Source organism: Argiope bruennichi, chromosome 8 (genome assembly GCF_947563725.1).
Source record: "Argiope bruennichi chromosome 8, qqArgBrue1.1, whole genome shotgun sequence".
Taxonomy (NCBI): Eukaryota; Metazoa; Arthropoda; class Arachnida; order Araneae; family Araneidae; genus Argiope; species Argiope bruennichi.
The window spans coordinates 63,784,097-63,802,167 of record NC_079158.1 but is presented as its reverse complement, the minus strand read 5'-3'; the positions used below and the strand labels follow the sequence as shown (position 1 = coordinate 63,802,167).

Below are 18,071 nucleotides of genomic sequence, written 5' to 3'. Positions count from 1 at the left end.
ATTATCTATATAATATTAACAAAAATATTTATATGTGTGGTTACACCAATTCTTAATAATTTTTGCTCCTAAGCTTTTTTTAAAAAAAATTTTCATTTTAATTTTTCATTGAATAAAGTTATGTTCTTTACTTTTATATCTGTAAACGTCTAAATTGTTAACATATTTGGTGTTAAATAATTAAAAACTCTGGTTTCAAATTTGTGCGATAGAAATTACTGATGCCTTTGAACAGTAATTTTGAAACTAATATTATTCTTTACAGTATATTAATTTAAAAGGAGATATTATTTTAATGCCATTTTTAAAATTTAGAAGGCGTGACATTCTTTTATGAAACCATTGCATATAGTTATGATTTTTTTTTTAAATTTTATTTCCCGAGATAAATTCGAGGAGACAGATTAATTGTCTTTTTTTTTTTTTTTTTTTTAAGTTTTCTGCTCTGATTTTTTTTTTTTTTTTCAAGATTTTAAAGTTGCTTCTTTACTGGTACTATACCCTTCCCTAATGGTCAAGATATTTATGATATAATTATATGATATGTTCCCGATATTGTAAAGCATTCGGAATATTGAAAAACATCGTGGAGACATAGTATCATATTTTACTCATATATAATGTATTGCTTTTTTATTTTAATTGATTTTTATTTATTTGAATTTTCAGAACCGAAGGCGAAAACCAAGATATTGACTCAGAGAAAGATGATAATGTAAGCATAAAATTTAAGCTTATTTTTTCCTTCCCTTTCTTTTTACTTTCTTTAAAAGTAAAGCATTGTTTATGTTAGATTTGTTTATTTCCTGATAAAGATTGTCCCGTTTTAAGATAATGAATTTAAGAAGAAATTCAATTATTTCATTCTTTTTATACTCCAGTTATATAATGATTTAGTATGAATTGAAAAGTTATAAAATGCCGTTGGAAAGAATTTGTACATTTCATTCTTTTTCTAAAAAGTGCTTTAAAATATAACTAAAACTTAATTTACATGCGTTGTCCTAGCATATCATGTTTTGCTTGAAATAGTTTTGAATCCAAAAAGCCTTTGATTAGAATGCGTATATCATTAGTCAAATTAGAGCATTTTGTTATGATGTAAAATAATTAGATTTGTTATAAGTTACAATAATTGGTTATCTAATGGTACTTTGAAAATTAATCACATATAATTTAATCACACTGACTTTTTTTATATAATTTATTTGCAGGTACCTAAAAGACGTTTCTTACGATGTCCTGCTGCCGTAACTGTTGCCCATTTGAAGAAGTTTATTAGGATGAAATATGGCATTCCGTATTCGTATGAAGTAAGTTTAATCAAACAATGATTTGATTATTATTTTTAAAATAATTATTATTGCAAAAGATTAAATATCACCTAAAATTGTTCTTAAGTGCATTTTAGAGAATTTCTATTTTTATTACTGTTTGAATGCAGTGAACAGATAGATATAAAAGATGTGAAGCAAATTTAATGGCTTTATTGCTGAATTAAAAATAATATAAAGCATTTAAAATGATTCAATTATTAAAATAATAATAATTGAAACGTAGTCAGAAGACGAGGTTAACACATGAAACGGCACTCCCCGTTTCAAACTTTTGCGCGCTAGATCAACAAGAGGACTTTTAACCACGGGGGATTAAACATGCACCAGATTCGTTTACATGCTGGTTCTTTGGTGGAATGAGCAAAGTGGAAACCTCCAATCGGAAGTCGAGATCTTAAGCCGCGTTCTGATGATCTGTGACCTTACGGAATTGGTCATAAATCTGCCAACTGACCAATTGTAGAATCACCCCCGCCTGCGGACATCGGTCGGGAGCTTCCTGCAAACTGTCGGTAAAATGAACTGACATCAAAGAACTCCGGAAAACCATAAGAGAGGGGAAAGAGGACAAAATGTGCCAGATTCATGGCGGGCACAGGTCGAAGATTTACCCTTGTCGATTTAATATGCATACCAAATGTCTAGTTTTCATGATTGCGCAAATAAAATAGTTTTTCTCTCTAGCATATTGTTGCCAACTCACAAATTGAAAAGATTTAAGTACTAATTGTAGTTTAAATTCATCAGATTATTTATTAAATTTTACTTATCAGATTATTTATGTTAAAAGGTAGTGACATATTTTGCAATAATCTATTTTTAAAATGATTTTTTTAAGTCAAACTTGTAAATGTGCTTCTCAAAACGACACGGTTCCATTCAACAAATCGCTGATTAATGATAAATAAATAATTGAGGAAACTTATTAAGTTTTCATTTATTTATTTATTCATTCATTTTATTCTATTCATTTCCATTTGCTTTTCTTTTTTTTCATTTTTTTATAAACTTAGAACTAATGTTTCGTTTAAGCAATCGTCAAACATATCCTCATTGCCATGCTTGCTTATAGTTTTTTTTTTTTTTCCTTTTTATGTTGCCCTTCAGTCGAATACGACACCTGAAATTTCATTCTTCTGAAACGAGCTTTGAAGAGCATGAGACAGCGGAACAATCCATTCTGACGCGTGTGGGTGGGAGAACGCATGCATTGGCAGAAAGCGGAAGTCGTTTTCGGTCAACCAAAAGGACAGACGCAATCTGGGAGAAAAAGAACGACGCCAGGGAAAGGAAAAAAAAAAAAAAAAAAAAATAACTAGGGAGGAATTTAAGTGGTTTAAAGTAAACAGTACCATACTAGGGCATGGTAGGCTTAGATAGGGCATTTGCATGCATAGAACGTCTTTTGTGATTCAAGATTCGCGAGAACTGAAAAAATAATTGAAACGTATAGATAAACTAAACTAAATGAAATGAAAATACATTAATTATTTTCTATTTTGTTAAGTTATATATATATATCGACAAATTATTAATAATTATTTAGGGCACTAATTAAATGAATCTAAATTTTAAACTTCTTAAAAATCTATAACAGATATGACTAGTTAAAAAATACCAAAAGAATGTAAGATGCGTCGAAGCTTATTGTTGCAAATTTTGCCCATTCTTTAACCTAATGGCGATTTTCAAATATTCTATGACTATTTGACTTAAATTGATATCGCAGAAAAAATTACCAGTGAGCTCTGTTAAATTATTTTCTGGCAACCAAAGATGTCAATGTTTAAATCATCTCATAGTTACTTCTTTTCGTATGGAACAACGTATCGGTTAAATATTCCTAAATATGGCTAAATGAGCTAAAAAAGTCTTTACATATTAAAATGCGTTCATAATTCGTTTGCAATAAAATGGAAATACGTAGGAAAAAGTATTTAATTGTGTTATAATATAATGAATTTATTTAAATCGGTATTTTCTATATTAATTACAAGCAGTAGAACTAGCGTTTATATTGCTTGCTATATTATATATATATTGGTTCACTATTCAAGAAGATCAAGGCTTTTTAGCTGACAATATTGGAATAGTCTTAATAATTTCGCACGACATTTTTTTACTTTTAGAATTTTCTGTATTTATAATTGAAAATTAACACCTTAAAAAGTCTTCTTGATTTTGATAAAAATATTTTGAATAATCTTTTAATCTTTTTTTTTTATCATTATGTAGCTTCATTTTTTTCTGGGTCGTTGCAAGGCTTTTTTTTCCCCTTTTTTCACCAATAGAAATGCTAAGAGCATGACTTTTTATTTGGTTTTATTTTGTTAAGCAATTGTAAAGGAATAAACGACTGCAGAAACACGATTGGTGTTATGACAAACTGTTGTATGCGAACATGATACTCAACATAGCTAGCAAGATAGGTGAAATTTGGCGCATGTTTTTTTTCCCCACCCTCCAGAATTTCTCAAATTTTGGATTATATTCGTCAGTTGATTGACTGCATATCGGTCTTTTTTTACATATGTGAATATATTTTTACATATGTATTATATATACACATTATTTTAAATATATATTTTTATTACATATGTTTTTTTTACATGCCATTATGTGAATGCTATAACTTACTAACTCAGCAATCTGGATAAAGAAATTTAGTATGAGGTCTTAACACTAAAGTTTAAAATTTTTATCACATTTTAGGCCAAGTAGATCGAAACCAAAAAAAGAAATAAAAATTCAAGCTTCTCTAGGGGTTATAAAGTTTCATATGAAATTAAGATTGCGAAATCGGATTAATGATTGGACTTGGGAAACGGATTATTTAGTTTTGTCTATTATTTTTTAATATACAGATGCTATTATGCATATTGTAAACAACATGGTTTTCGTACTCAACCAATTGATGCATTATAAAGAAATTTCTTTTATTTCTTCATAAGAAGAAACTTTATTTTCCTGATCAATTATCCAAATCCTAGGGGGGGGGGGCTCTTCGAAATGAGGATGAGATGTTTCCGGCATGGTAGTTGGATCTCGCCACCCTGGAGGGTACACAAATAGGTAGGGGATCTGACTCCTCCCATCGATGACGGGACGTACTTCCTTCGGGGAGGGTTGTACCGTGGCCGGTGATGGCCTTTAGGACTTAACCACAGTTCCCGCCAGTGTTGCTGTTGCGGCGGTCCGGTAATTCAGTTTTATGGTTTAAATCCATGTGCCTTCGTGGCGGGTCGGAGAGTCAGATGACTGACTTATCAATTATCCAATCATCTGAATATTAGCTTATTTGAAACAGATCAGTTTTCAATTAATATGGATAATTTGAAGTGTTTTATATTAAAATTTTACAATATAGATTCAAAAATTCAATTTTATTTCTATGAATAATCGAATTGTAATTAAAAAAAAGGTAATTTTTCACACATGAATTGGATGACAGCAAAAGTAATGCTTGCTATAATTTCGGGACTTGAAATTATAGCAAGCAAAAGCGGGGTGGGCGCAAAAGACCCACACCGCTTTTTTTTCTTCCGCCCTTAGAATTCTACTTTATCCTTGTATTTCCTGTATTTATTCCCTGTAGAGCCTGAAAAGTAAAAACTTTCTGTAACCTTTCGCTTTCGGAAACTATATTTCCATTAATTATACTTTGTTGCACATTTACTGTAGCATGAAGTTAATGACTTGCCAATTATTATTTTGCACTTATCTCCTCTAAAAGCAGAAATTTATTTTTAGATCCTAAATTAGTTCAATTAATATAAAACTTTTCCTTTTTCATTTTCGTCACCGAGAGAGTGAGTGGATTGGAAAGATTTCCCGTTATGAAAGATACGGGACTGCTTGTGTCACGTGATCTGGCCGGGTAGGAGTTGAAGAACCCAATAATGGAACACGGACCCGGAAGGGACTTATCGATTTTTCGTCTCTGTCATTGTTACTTGTTTTTTTCGTTCTCCCCCGTTCTCTCTACCCTGATAAAAGGTGCTTAAATGTGACGCCCAATCTAATTTTCGTTCCCTCTTTTTTTCATGACTCTTTTGCGCCCTGATTGAGTTGGTGAAATTTTCTCCAGGGAAGAGGGGTTGAGGTGAGAGGACTTAGCTAAAATGTAACGATTTGTCTTTAGCGGCTGGTTGGGAATCAATTTCATCGTCTTTCTGTCCTCCTTTTACTTTCGATTGGCATGCATTGGATAGGGACGAGTACGTATATTGTAGAATTGACTTGGAAGTCGTTTGTATTTTCTTTCGTGCTTCTTTATGTATTTGAGGCAGTATTCATGTCAATAGGAAATGATAAAGGTTACATTTTTTCTCTATCTTCTATATACGAAGTGTGCATAGAAAAAACATTTTTGTAATTTGGATCTCCGGAATTTAAAAAATTCCACACATAAGACTTTCTGGAGTCCGAAATATGCATTTTGGAGTTAGATCTATCTGTGGCTTAAAGTTCGCAAATTTTACTTTCCCGTGTACGTAGTATAAAGAAAGTATAGTAATCGTCAAAAAAATTTGAACTCAAGATTTTGATAAATCTCCATGCTTTAGACCTCCTGAGTTCCAAAAATACATCTTTGGTTTAGTTTTAGTTTAGTTTAGTTATATTAACGTCCCGTTGTAAAGCAACACTAGAGCTATTTTTGGGACAGACCTTGTCATTTTGAACCGCAGTCAGATGACGAGGACGATACCTGGGCTGTCACCCCCCCCCCTCTCCACACCACACAACACCAGCGGGAGGACGTTTGGCATGACGGATTTAACGTGCAACAGACCCCCTTACACGACGGTTCTTCGGTGGAATCGGGTCTCGAACCTGAAACCTTACGTCTCACAATCCGAGACCTTATCACCAGGCCACCGCGGCCCAATACATCTTTGGAAGATGCCCGTCTGTTAGTGACAAAGATAACAAAAACGCTTTCAGTTTGACGGCTGAAATTTTGTATACAGTTTTTACACCAAATTTTCAGACTTTTATCAAATTTTGAGTAAAAAATTTGTTCAGAGTAAGTTCGTCTGTCCGGCTGTTCGGATATAAGTTCAAACGATAACTTCAAAACGAAGTCTATATTGTCGGTCTATACTTTCAGATAATTCGATAACGCTATAATTCAAAACTGCAATAACTTAAATACATGAAAATTAATATGCGATTTTGTGACTGCAAGTGCAATTTTGTGTCACATCTTTGTCAAGTGCAATTTTGTGTCACATTGAGAAAAAAGTGTCTAAAACACAAATTCGACTTTCGAATACTATTAATAACATACCAGGCATTAATTGCCAAAATATCGCCTAGAATCACAGGATAACTAATGCATTTTTCATTCATCCGAATTTTAGATAGTTAATGAAAAAAATCAAAAAAATTTGTTAATGGTTTCTATACATGTTTGGCATCTCCATATTTAAAAGTATTATTCTGGCATAAAAATTTACTAGTTTCGAATGCGATTGATTCAAATTTCTTTCATTAAAAATTTGTATATTGATTGGGTATTATATTTTGATCGAAGTTACTTATTTTCAGTTGACAGATTGACTAGTGCAAACGCTTTTGACATTTTCCACTGAATTAACAATATACGGAATGCAACAATTTTCAACAAAATGTAAAAATTCGATGAACTGAATTTTCTAGTAATATCAAGCTGTAACTAACCCTAATTATGTTGTATTACTCTTAAAAGCGTGAAAAGTAAAAATAATTCAGTTGTATATAAATTGCATCTTCAATGCTTCCTCACAGTCGCCTTCAGTGTTTTCTCCGATATATTATTTTTCTTCCTTTATTTATTTTTTATCCATAACTAAGATGTAGTAATAAAATTATGAAGCCTGAAATGTGCGCGAAGTAGTCGTAAAGTAATTGCAAATATTTATTATTAAAGTATTGCAATTGAATCAGATATCAAGTTTTTCCGCCCCATAATCCTTTCACTTGTCTGGCAAATATTTCTGTAGTGGAATGTATGCATAAAGAGGGGGAGAGGGTACAGATGGCAGTCGTGACCCCCCACCCTCCTTCCTGCAGTGATGATTGATGCGGCGCGTGAGGTACGTCACGCCCTCCTGGTTCATTTCCCACCCCACCCGCCGACATAGCAGGGTGTGAAAAGAAGGGGCGACGAACGAGTGGGGGTGATGTTTTCACGCGTCACCTCCTCATTGTACCCCCTACACACATCAGTTTGCTTCACAATTAAAGACTCACGTTTGGGGCTTTTCGACACTCCTGGCAATGAAGTGAAACGAAAAACTGATCGAATTCCAAAGTTGTTCCGAACCAATGAGAAAGCGATTCAATCTGCTCTGCTAGGGGAGTGAATCTTTGGGGTTGTTTGCCATGCTTTATTATTATTATTATTATTATTTTTTAAATAAGGTGCTGCTTTTCTGAAAAATGCAAATGCATGAATCCATTATTTTTTCCTTACTGAGCAGAACTGGGTTATTTGAAACTCAAGGTGCGACAGTAGATTGCAGACGTTTTAGAATTTTTTTGCTCATCGTGTAAAAATGATTATGTAGCCATGGAACGTTCCGAGATCTAAGATCTTGTTTTGTGTTGATTACTGATGTTATTAAAATTTAATCATTTACTAGCTATTGATGGTTTTTTTTTTTTTTTTTTCATTTAATAAAGAGAGCCGTCATATTTCTGTCGTCTTTATTTTGAAATGTATTGCTACCTTTCTTATGATAGATTTCTTGTATCTACAGTTGAAGGGTTGGTTCCTTTTTAAGTTTTTTTTAGCTAGTGTCATAACATTAATTATGATCAGGGAATCAATCACCCATTATTATTCATCAATCGGCCGTATAAAAACGATTGTATATTATATTAAAATGATAGTATGTTTAGATTTTGATCTTAAAATTTATGTTACAATTCAAATTCGAAATATTCTATCCATCCAATAAGTTTAAATAAAAATTTGCGAAATCATATCAGCGATTGGAAGTGGGAAACTGGTTCTTTGGGTTTTTTTCCCACTTATTTTTGAAATTTAATTACACTACTTCATTTTAGGAATGAAAATTTATACCCAAGCGGAAGATTTTCTTTTAATATTTTATATTATTTATTTTGAAACAAGAATATTCAATTTTTGTAAATATAAAAGAAATGAAATTAATATATATATTATTCTTTATTTTAGGTTGATTTGATATATGATAAAGAATCGCTTCTAGATGAATATACTCTGATGGATGTTGCGTACATTTTTTTGTGGAGAAGAGTAAGTTCATGTTTTCTGAATTAAAAATCACTTATATAACTATTTTAAGATCAATATTAAGTGAATAATAAACAGTAGCCATCATAGTATAACTTTCGAATTATCTGTATAGAAAATCTATATTGTCTGGTTGAGAGACCGTTGTAAAATAAATTTAATACTCAATCTTTTAAAAATTTAAGGATAATTTGTAGAATTTATTAGCAATTTTTTTGTCATGTTTACTTTTTAATTTAATAATTTTTCTTTTCTTTCTTCAGCAAGGACCTATGAAATTCTTCTACAGAATTGTTGAAAGGCCTCCAAAGAAAATGAAAATGGATCCAAGCTATTTAGAGCAAGATGTAAAAGCGGAAGAAATTCCCAACTCTCTTGACACTGAAACTAAATCGGAGAATGAAGAAATGAAAGAAGAGTTGCCAGCCTCGTCTGTTCAACCCATTGTTCTACCGAGTCCTGTAGAACAGGAAAAATGTGCTCCTCTTATCATAAAGAAAAGTTATGTTGAGGACATTATTGTAAATAAAATTGATTCTGAAGTCAACAAAGAAGTCATCAATGCACCACCACCACCTGTGGAAGAGAGCACTGAGCCTAAAGATAATTTAGAAACTACTCAGATTTCGAATAGTAGCTCTAAAAAGGAACTGAAAGCAACTACACTAAAATTTCTTCCAACATCAGCCAGTAAAGGCTCCTCTTCCGAGACCAAACCAGCTGTGATGACTGTGGCTCCTCTGACCAAGCCCTCCACTTCATTAGCCACTACAGCCAGCACAACTGCTTCAACTGGAACTATTACTCATGGATTATATACAGGCATATCCATCAAAAAATCACCACCTAATACTCTGCCTCCTTTCAGAATCTCCTCTCATTTGCTGCCTCCTCGTGTTCCTCCTCTTAAGTTGTCACCCCCGCGCTTTTCAAAACTTGAATCTTGCTTGCGACAGATGTCGCCAAAGGAAACATCTTCAAAAAAATCATCCTCTTCTCAAAGCAAAAAGTCGAAATCGAAGCATTCGTGCGACAAATTGGAATCTAAAGTTGCCCAGCTTAAATCTGCATCGATCAAAAGTATTGCCCCTCTTGTTATCTCTGTTCAGCACGAAAATAAATTCGAAACTCGCAAGGTTCCCGAATGTGTTGTATCAGAGAAGAAAGTTGAAGAGACTGTAACATCAAAAGATTCAAACGAGGTCCATGAAACTCCCAGCGACAGCATGCAGGATTCCAAGATGAATCATGACGATGACAAAATGGATCTGGACAGTGACATATTTGAAGGACCACTAGTGATTGCTGAACCTGATCCACCATCCAAAGACGATGCCGAAAACTCTAATGACAAAACTCCAGATGAAGCAAATAAAGATGAAAATAAACTGGAAGACCCTGAAGATGAGGAGATTGACGTGGTGGATGATGGTGAAGTAGATAGTGGAAGAGGAAGCGATATTAGTAGCAGAGCTGAAGCTCGATCTTTATCTGGTGATGATGATCTGGGATCACCGGAATCTGTTCCAAAGACTCCAGAAGCTGATCGTCAGCATCCTATATCGGTTCAAAATCCTTCAACTCAGCCTGATGCTGATCCTAAACCCAAACCTCCTGAGTGCAATGGGGTATCAAATCATGATACTGATTCGTCTTCTTCCTCAAATATGAATAACGAATGTGGTGTCTTGGACTTGTCTACCTGCAGTAGGAAGCGAACCCACGAGGGCGATATTGTGAGTCCTCGCTCCAAACCAGTTGCAAATCCTGCTGTGCTGGATAAAACACGCCAAACCCCTTGCCGATCACTGGAACACCCTTCCTTCAAAGTGCGATCTGCTGTTCTTCCTCATATCAGTGCGTACAAAAATAAGTCTGAGAACGGCAACCGCAACTTCAAGTGCCGTGGCAAACAATTGACTGTCATCAATCCTGACCCCAACGGGGATAGACCAAAGCTTTTGATTAGAAATTTGGGTCCGAGACCCGATCGTAGTCATGAACATTTTCACCACCATCACCATAATCATCATCACCATCATCAAAGAATGTAAATAGCTTGTGTCTGTTTGCTGAAAAACACTTTCGTGTGAAGGGCATTGAATGTCAAATCTTAGGTTAGCTGATAGAGAAAAAATAAGAAGAAAGCTTCTTAGGGTTATCGCTTATAAATTCAGAGATGGTACGGTTTTTGAAAAAAAATTATAGCTTGCTTCTTTTAGAAGTAATATTCCGCCTTTGGGTGCGTAGGATTTGTGAGGTTAAAGAAAGAAAACTTGTAAAGTTGTCTCAACGAAACAGCCCACTTAAGATCTCTTTTGTTATGTGAAATGTTTAGATTTTTACGTGTTATTAAGTTCCTCTGCTGTTAGATCCGTGCCTAGTACAGATTCTTTCCTTTATTTTGAGTAAATAAATGTCTTGAAAATACTATATACGTCTTTCTTGAATAGCTCACTCACTATGCAATAAATGAGGTTTTGATCGCTAGAAATGATATCGTTGTACTATGCAAATATTTGTCCGTTGAATGATTATCGATATATGTAATTTGAATAGGCATAATTTTGATAGTTTTAACATAATTTTAATTTGGTTGTTTGACAAGAAAAAATAATTCATTTGTCAAAAGATCAGATTTTTTTTAATTCTTAAGATACTGAGATGCGAAATTTAAACTGCTGAACAAAATACGTCTTCCAGTTGATTTTGAAAAAGCTTTAAAATCTATGATTAGTAATTTAATCACACAAAGATTAATAACTTTAATTTTTGATGCCATATAACCTAATAGAAATTGAATTTTAAACTTTTAAAATCGATATTAAAATCAATCTGAGAATTATTGTGTGTTTTAATCCAAGATTTGTTTTTAAACTGAAGTAATCTAATTGCAAACATGATATAGGGAGCCTGATTTTTTTTAAAAAAAACTTTAATGGAACATTAAAAAAAGACAAAGAGTAGAGAACAGAATTAATTTATTACCAAAAGTATAATCATGTTTATTTTTCAACATAATCACCGTGAAGGTTCAGACATTAGTCATATCGATGGACCAGGTTTCTAATTTCCTCTTCGAAAAAAATGGTCGTCAATGGTGCGAAAAGTGCCTAAACATACCATTGAAGCTCCTCATTATTTTAGAAGCTTTGATCTTCTATCTAATTCTTTGATTCTGGGAAAAGATGAAAATCATTCGGCTCTAAGCCACGTTCTCCATGAAAGGGGACAAGGGTGCTAGACTGCCCTCACAAAACGTCTTGTATGATGAATTGATCAAGTCGTTCGAAGAAACAACGAACTAATCGACCAGCATGGCCAAATTGCAATTTAGGAAGGTAAATGTTTACACATTCCTACTTCATATTCTTTCCTTAAAAGAAAATTCAAAGAAATTCCGGATTAATGTGGATCTTCAGAAGAGTATTGAGGCCTATCTCATTGGTGATAACATTCTTCAAAGAAAGAATCAGTAACTCAGTCCATCAATATGACAAATGTCTGAATCTTCGACGTGATTATGTTGAAGTGTTACTATGTTTATACATAACATCGGGTAATAAATTCATTTTATTTCTTACTTTTTTTATGATCATTTGTGACGTGAAATAAATAAACGGCCCTCGTCTTGTAGCTATCGAATAAGCCATAATTGCTCTGAAATATGAATGTATATGAAAATATGGAAGGTGGAATTTTAATAAAGTACAAAAATGAACAGACAGATATTACTTTTTTGCCAAGGAAAGTGCCTCAAATAAAGCTCTCTTATGAAATACATATTCTTTCTGGTTAGCTGATATTTTCAAAAAAATGTATCCGGTTCTTACTGATAAAAACTCATAATACAGATTCGTAATACGATTCTAAGATATGGTTGTGTTAACATTTTGTTTCGCGCTTTGTAAATAACAATTTAATATGTATATACGAATAGAAGGATTTGAGTACAAAATGTACACATGCCAACAAATCAACATCGTATTCTATTAAAGAACAGTCGCTCATAAATTTCTGCTTTATTAAATAAAATTTGTCATTTTTTCTTCTTTAAATGTGAATTTAATTGCACCAGTATTGGTATGATTGGTAACAATCAAATTTTTAATAAAATTGGGCAATATTTTCTTCGATTTTTCTTTAAGTTATGAAGCGATGATTTTGATGTATATTAGAAAATATTGATTTAATATTTAAGAAGATACCTATTCATTTAAAGTTTAAATGGTAGGCCTTTGCAGTTTGCCGATATTAATTTTAAAAAGAGAAAAAGAATAACTAATTAAATTCTTGAAGTCAGAAATACCTTTCAAATGAAAGGTTATTATGGTTCAAAAAGTTAGTACTTATCTTTCAGATTAGAAATTTGAAAAAACAACAACAATGAATTAGAAACTAGTTACTTCATTCTTTTAAATTTTCTGGGTGTATCATTAAATTTCAACTATGCAAACCGAGATTTATGAATAAAAATATACTTGATTTTTCGAGTTTTTTTAAGCAACATGAAACTGATACAGATGCGATTTCATCTGAAAAGCAGTTCTATAAATTGTTTGTACTTGTCATTCAGCCTTGTAAATATCTACGTTGGACAATATTCAATATGTGAGAGCAATGAAAAGGACAGACAGACTTCCATGTAAATCTTGGAAATAATATTTCTCTAATGTCAGCAACTGAATTGCCTTAAAGATCTGAATAAATGTGTTCATAACGAATTCTTTCTCACTTCACGATGTACCTGCTTTCAAAATACTTGTATATAAAAGACATTACAATTGCTACAGATTTCAGTATTAGATTATTGCATTGTTTAGAAGAAAAAAGTATGTTACAAAGATTAGTAATGTGTGCCGTCTTGTTGCGTTCTTCAGTTGATTTTTGCTGTTATAATTAAATGTCCTCTGATGGAGAGTTCTATGTTGAGTGTACACAGTATTGATAATTTGTACAGAAGATTTAAATAAAATTGTGTATTGTTTAAATTTCTGTTTCTGTTATTTGCTTTCTCATTTTTTTTAAAAAAACATAACTAACCGTTCTTCCACTATATTAACACATCTATTTAGTTCATAAATCTATTTAGTCAGTTAAGTTTCATAAAATATATCTTATTAAAAAGATAGAAGGCATTGTTTTAAATTATACTTGCACAATAAAAATAAAGCGTTTTAATTTTTCAGCTGTGTTTTCAAAATGGCGAAATCACTCGAGTTATTAAGACTGAGAGTTGTGTCAATATGTTCTTTAATTTTGATTGTGATTGACGGATGGATGAGAAGAGAATAGGAAGAATAATAGAAATAGGAAGGTAATTCTTGGAATTCTTTCAAGAAGTTCCATTTCTGTCGCCAAAAATCAGAAGTCATTAACCTTGCATCCATTTAACGTTCTTAAAAAATGTCTGTAAATCTCTTTCCAAAAATGACACTAATAAGGCAAGGAAACGGTATTAGAGATTTGTAACAAAATGACTGACAAAAATTTAATTAAACCTTTATTATTTAAAATTGCAAAATTCCACACAAATTATGGGAAGGAGGAAACATGAAGGAAATGACTAATTACATGCAGGGGAAGGAGAAAAAAAGAATTAAAAATTACCAAGGAACTAGTATTCTATATATTATGTTCTACATATCATATTGAGAAATTCTAAATTTATAATTTTTGCAACCGTTTACGTAAAATAATTGGTTGCAGAAATTGAAAATTTTAAATTTGCAATCGAGTTCTACTGACACTTCCTGTATAAAAAAAAATGGTGTTTCATGAAAGCTTAGATATTATTCCATTAAAATATCGAATCAAACTAATCCATGAGTCAAACGTTACAGTCGTTGCTTTAAAGGAAATATGCGTCTATGAGCGCTCATTAAAATAAAGAACAATTCGTGTATGACATAACAGAAAAGAAAATCAACATTCATGAACTTTAATATGTTCTATCGGAATTTCCTTAGATATTTAAATTTTCTCTTGATATGGAAGAAAAATTTCTCTCCGATAAAGAATTTTATTTGAAAGGGGGGGGAAGCCCCTATAATCTTCCCTCCAGGAGAAATAACATAAAATTTCTTATCCCCATAAAACAATGGATTTGGTGTAAATTGAACTGGAACAGCAATTAAACTTAAATTTAATACCATAACTACTTAGAGAAATATTTTATCAGATTTATATAATGTATAACGGAAGAGGCTGTTTCATTTTTTGCCAATACTGTGTGTATGGGAGGAGGGAATTGTTGGTAGCACTTAGGCTGAAGGCTTTACATTTTCAAATCAGCTGGAGTAAACGGTTAGTAACCAAACAATAAGTTGCGCACAATAAACATGAATCAGGTTAGTTATTTTCTATCACAAAATAAGAAAAAAGAATAACAAAAATAAACAATATTACAATATTTTTTTTTTCTTTTTGTAAGGGGGGGGGAGGAGAGAAAGAGAGAGAGAGAAATATACAAAAAATATAGACTTTTAATCATTTTCGTAATATTGAATAATCGGTGTCATCGTTATAGAGATATTTTGTTTTATTTTCTTTGTGTGTTGATAAATCTGCTTTAACCCTTTCTAGAACAACGGGAAGTATGCTTCCCACCAAATTCTTCAATCTTCATATAAAGTTATGTAGGTTGGCATAAGTTCATTCATCAAGACAGAAATTTAAATGCTTCAGTTCCTATCCTCACACAAAATGGCGTGTCTTGATTTGTTGCTTATTAATTAACCAAATTAATTAATTAATCAAGTAAGCTAAATGAATCACTTTTCTTAAGCCAATCTCAATCCATAAAATATTTTAATATAGCATGACTAGAAAAAAATGGCTTTTTAAAGAATTAAGGAATATTTACACTAGGCCAACTAATGCAAAAATAGTTGTCACTTTACTGTCGTTTCACTATTGTCCTAAAGAAGCATTTATGCCAAGCCAACAATTACACAAAAAGGAAAATCAAGTAAGCACGATGGGGCAAATGGTTAAGTAGATGTCCCTTCGGGGCAATTATTTGCTATTTCTCGACAACACCGTCTCAACTGTGTGCACGAGGACCTGGGGGGGGGGGGGATAACAACAGAGAGACGTCTATTGCGCATAGTAATGTGAACGCTCTTCAGCTAGCTGATCTATCCGTGCAGGTGGCGGGGAGGGGGGTGTTCATGGGTGCATTATGGGTGCTACCCTGGGATCATGCTTGAGCGCTTAGGGTAGAATCGCACGCTTTTCACGTATTTCTACTTTGCATGGCTTTTAGGGTGCTGGTACATATGTTCCTAATGGAACTGAATATTTTATTGATATCCGCAGCGGCAAGTGCCATAAACTCCTGGATGTGCTGGGCGCGTGGCATCGTAACGAGATAGGCTGTTTCGTTTTATTTTTATAGTCCTTATTTCAATTTCTCGAAAATATGTACATGCTATGCTGGATAATGCTGAAGAAATATTCGCAATTTCATTTATAAAGAATTGCGATATACGAATTTGTCATCTTGTACAGTTTTACCATCAGACGTTTGTGCTAACTGATTTGATCAACTAAGGTTTCTACTCTTGCTCTTTCATACTTATGTTCGTTCGTTAACGCTGCAGTTGTTCATTAGTAAACGCATAAAAAATTCCAAAAATTCTATAACAAAATTTCAATAGCTAGAAATAGGAATTCTTATGGAGAAAACCGGATTTAACCAGCTTGGGTTATTAAGTTAAAGAACTTACAAGGCCAAGTATGCTCAATTAAACAGAACATCTCATCGCTCTTCTCCTGCTTATTAAACTAATGAAGAATAATAAAGAAATCATTAATTTATGATTTCAGAATGAAATGCTGTATTAATATTAAAATGAAAACTTAATTATCTTAAACATCGCTCCCGTGCATCTTATGAGCACTGAATTATCATCTCCAAATTTAAAAGCCGATATTAAATCATTCTAAGACGCCGCAAGTCGATAAAAAAATTAAAAATAACATACAAACACTTCGATTAGTCTATAAATTCTTAATTGATTAGTAAAACAAACATTCCTGAAATGGGAGGCGTCATCTAGTTAAATAATAAAACCAAAGCACTAAAAGAGCACTAAAATAATAAAATATTATAAAAGATAATAAAATAACAGACACTTTTATTCAAACGAACGGGGGTGGCCTCCTTAACCTTTCTTGTATACTCTCCAATAAAAAGTCTTATCTCCCTTATAAAATTGAGGATTTTGGGTAAGGCAGTGAATACCTTGCACGGCATTGGTGAACTATAGTTACAAGATATAGAACTTTGGCATTTTTACTGAATTCACCGCGACAATATGTATTCTGAACGTCTTTTTGGCGGGCCGATTGACACCAACATTTGACGTGAAACTACAGCAGTACTCACAGAATAACATACCGAATTTCATTGATTTAGGTCACTGCATTTATGTTTTATTGCGCTCTTATGCGTTGGAATTAGGGATACCGGACCAAAATTTCAATACCGGTATTCGGTATTTTTTAAATCTGAATACCGGGATACCGGTTTTAATACCGGTATTAGAAATTTTAGAAAAAGAAAGAAAACAAGGAGTTTCTTCTTTGTTTTATTTGCCAGTTTTATAAGAGAGTGTAAATATCACAAACAATAATATGTAACTTATAAATTATAACAGCATATAAAGAATTACAAAAAAGTAAAAGAACAAATTACTTATTTAAATCACAAAAAAAAGTGTAAATATCACTATTCAGTCTGTGGTACTATTACAAATTTTGGAAATGTGGTCTTAAAAAACATAATGCATCAATTGCACTGTCATTAAGCCTGAAAAGTAATTTTGTGTAAAAATTACCAGCTGTCGAAAACGCTCTTTCGCCATCTACGCTAGTTGGTGGTACTGTTAGCAATGCGCGATATACTTTTTCCAAGTATTTACCTCTAAATCCCTCATCTTCAAATAAATCGATTTCTCGTCGGATGGTTTTGGATATAGCTGATTTCTGTATTGTATTTTGGTTCGTTGAAATTTTTTTATCTATCGCTAATTCTAATTTTTGTCCAAGAGACAATTCCTTTTCATTATCGACATTAGTGTCATCATAATCTTCGATAACTGAACCGAATTCTTCTGAATGTGGATAGGTTTGTGAGTAAAAAATTATAAGAAAATTTACTATAAACTTAATCAGATTTGAATTGATTATTTTCTTTTCTTTTCCGTTTTCATTTTAAAAATCATTATAACTATGTAAATACCATAATACATATTCTATTTCGATATGCCTTTCTTCTATGCGATTTTTCAATGTAATATATAATTCTTCAGATAGTGATATGTGTTGTTCTTTCATGATTGCAAAATGAAATTTATTGTTGCATTAGCTGCTGATAAATTACAATTTCTCCGAGACAATGCCTCTATAGTCAGTTTTATTGGAAGTAGAGTTGATATAGTTCTGGATATTAAGTCGAATTCATTATC

The 18,071-nt window shown here is 32.5% G+C and overlaps 1 protein-coding gene across 2 annotated transcripts in view; it reads left to right on the top strand.

Moving 5' to 3' along the window:
* The window catches only part of LOC129981094 (polycomb group protein Psc-like), a 62,487-nt gene extending 48,898 nt beyond the window's left edge, over positions 1-13,589 (top strand). For both annotated transcript variants that reach the window (XM_056091755.1, XM_056091754.1), the window contains exons 7-10: positions 670-715; positions 1,215-1,313; positions 8,521-8,601; positions 8,862-13,589. In XM_056091755.1, the coding sequence (XP_055947730.1) occupies positions 670-715; positions 1,215-1,313; positions 8,521-8,601; positions 8,862-10,652 (2,017 nt within the window). In that variant the 3' untranslated portion in view covers positions 10,653-13,589. The remainder of the gene's footprint in view (positions 1-669; positions 716-1,214; positions 1,314-8,520; positions 8,602-8,861) is intronic.
* Positions 13,590-18,071: the final 4,482 nt, after the last annotated feature.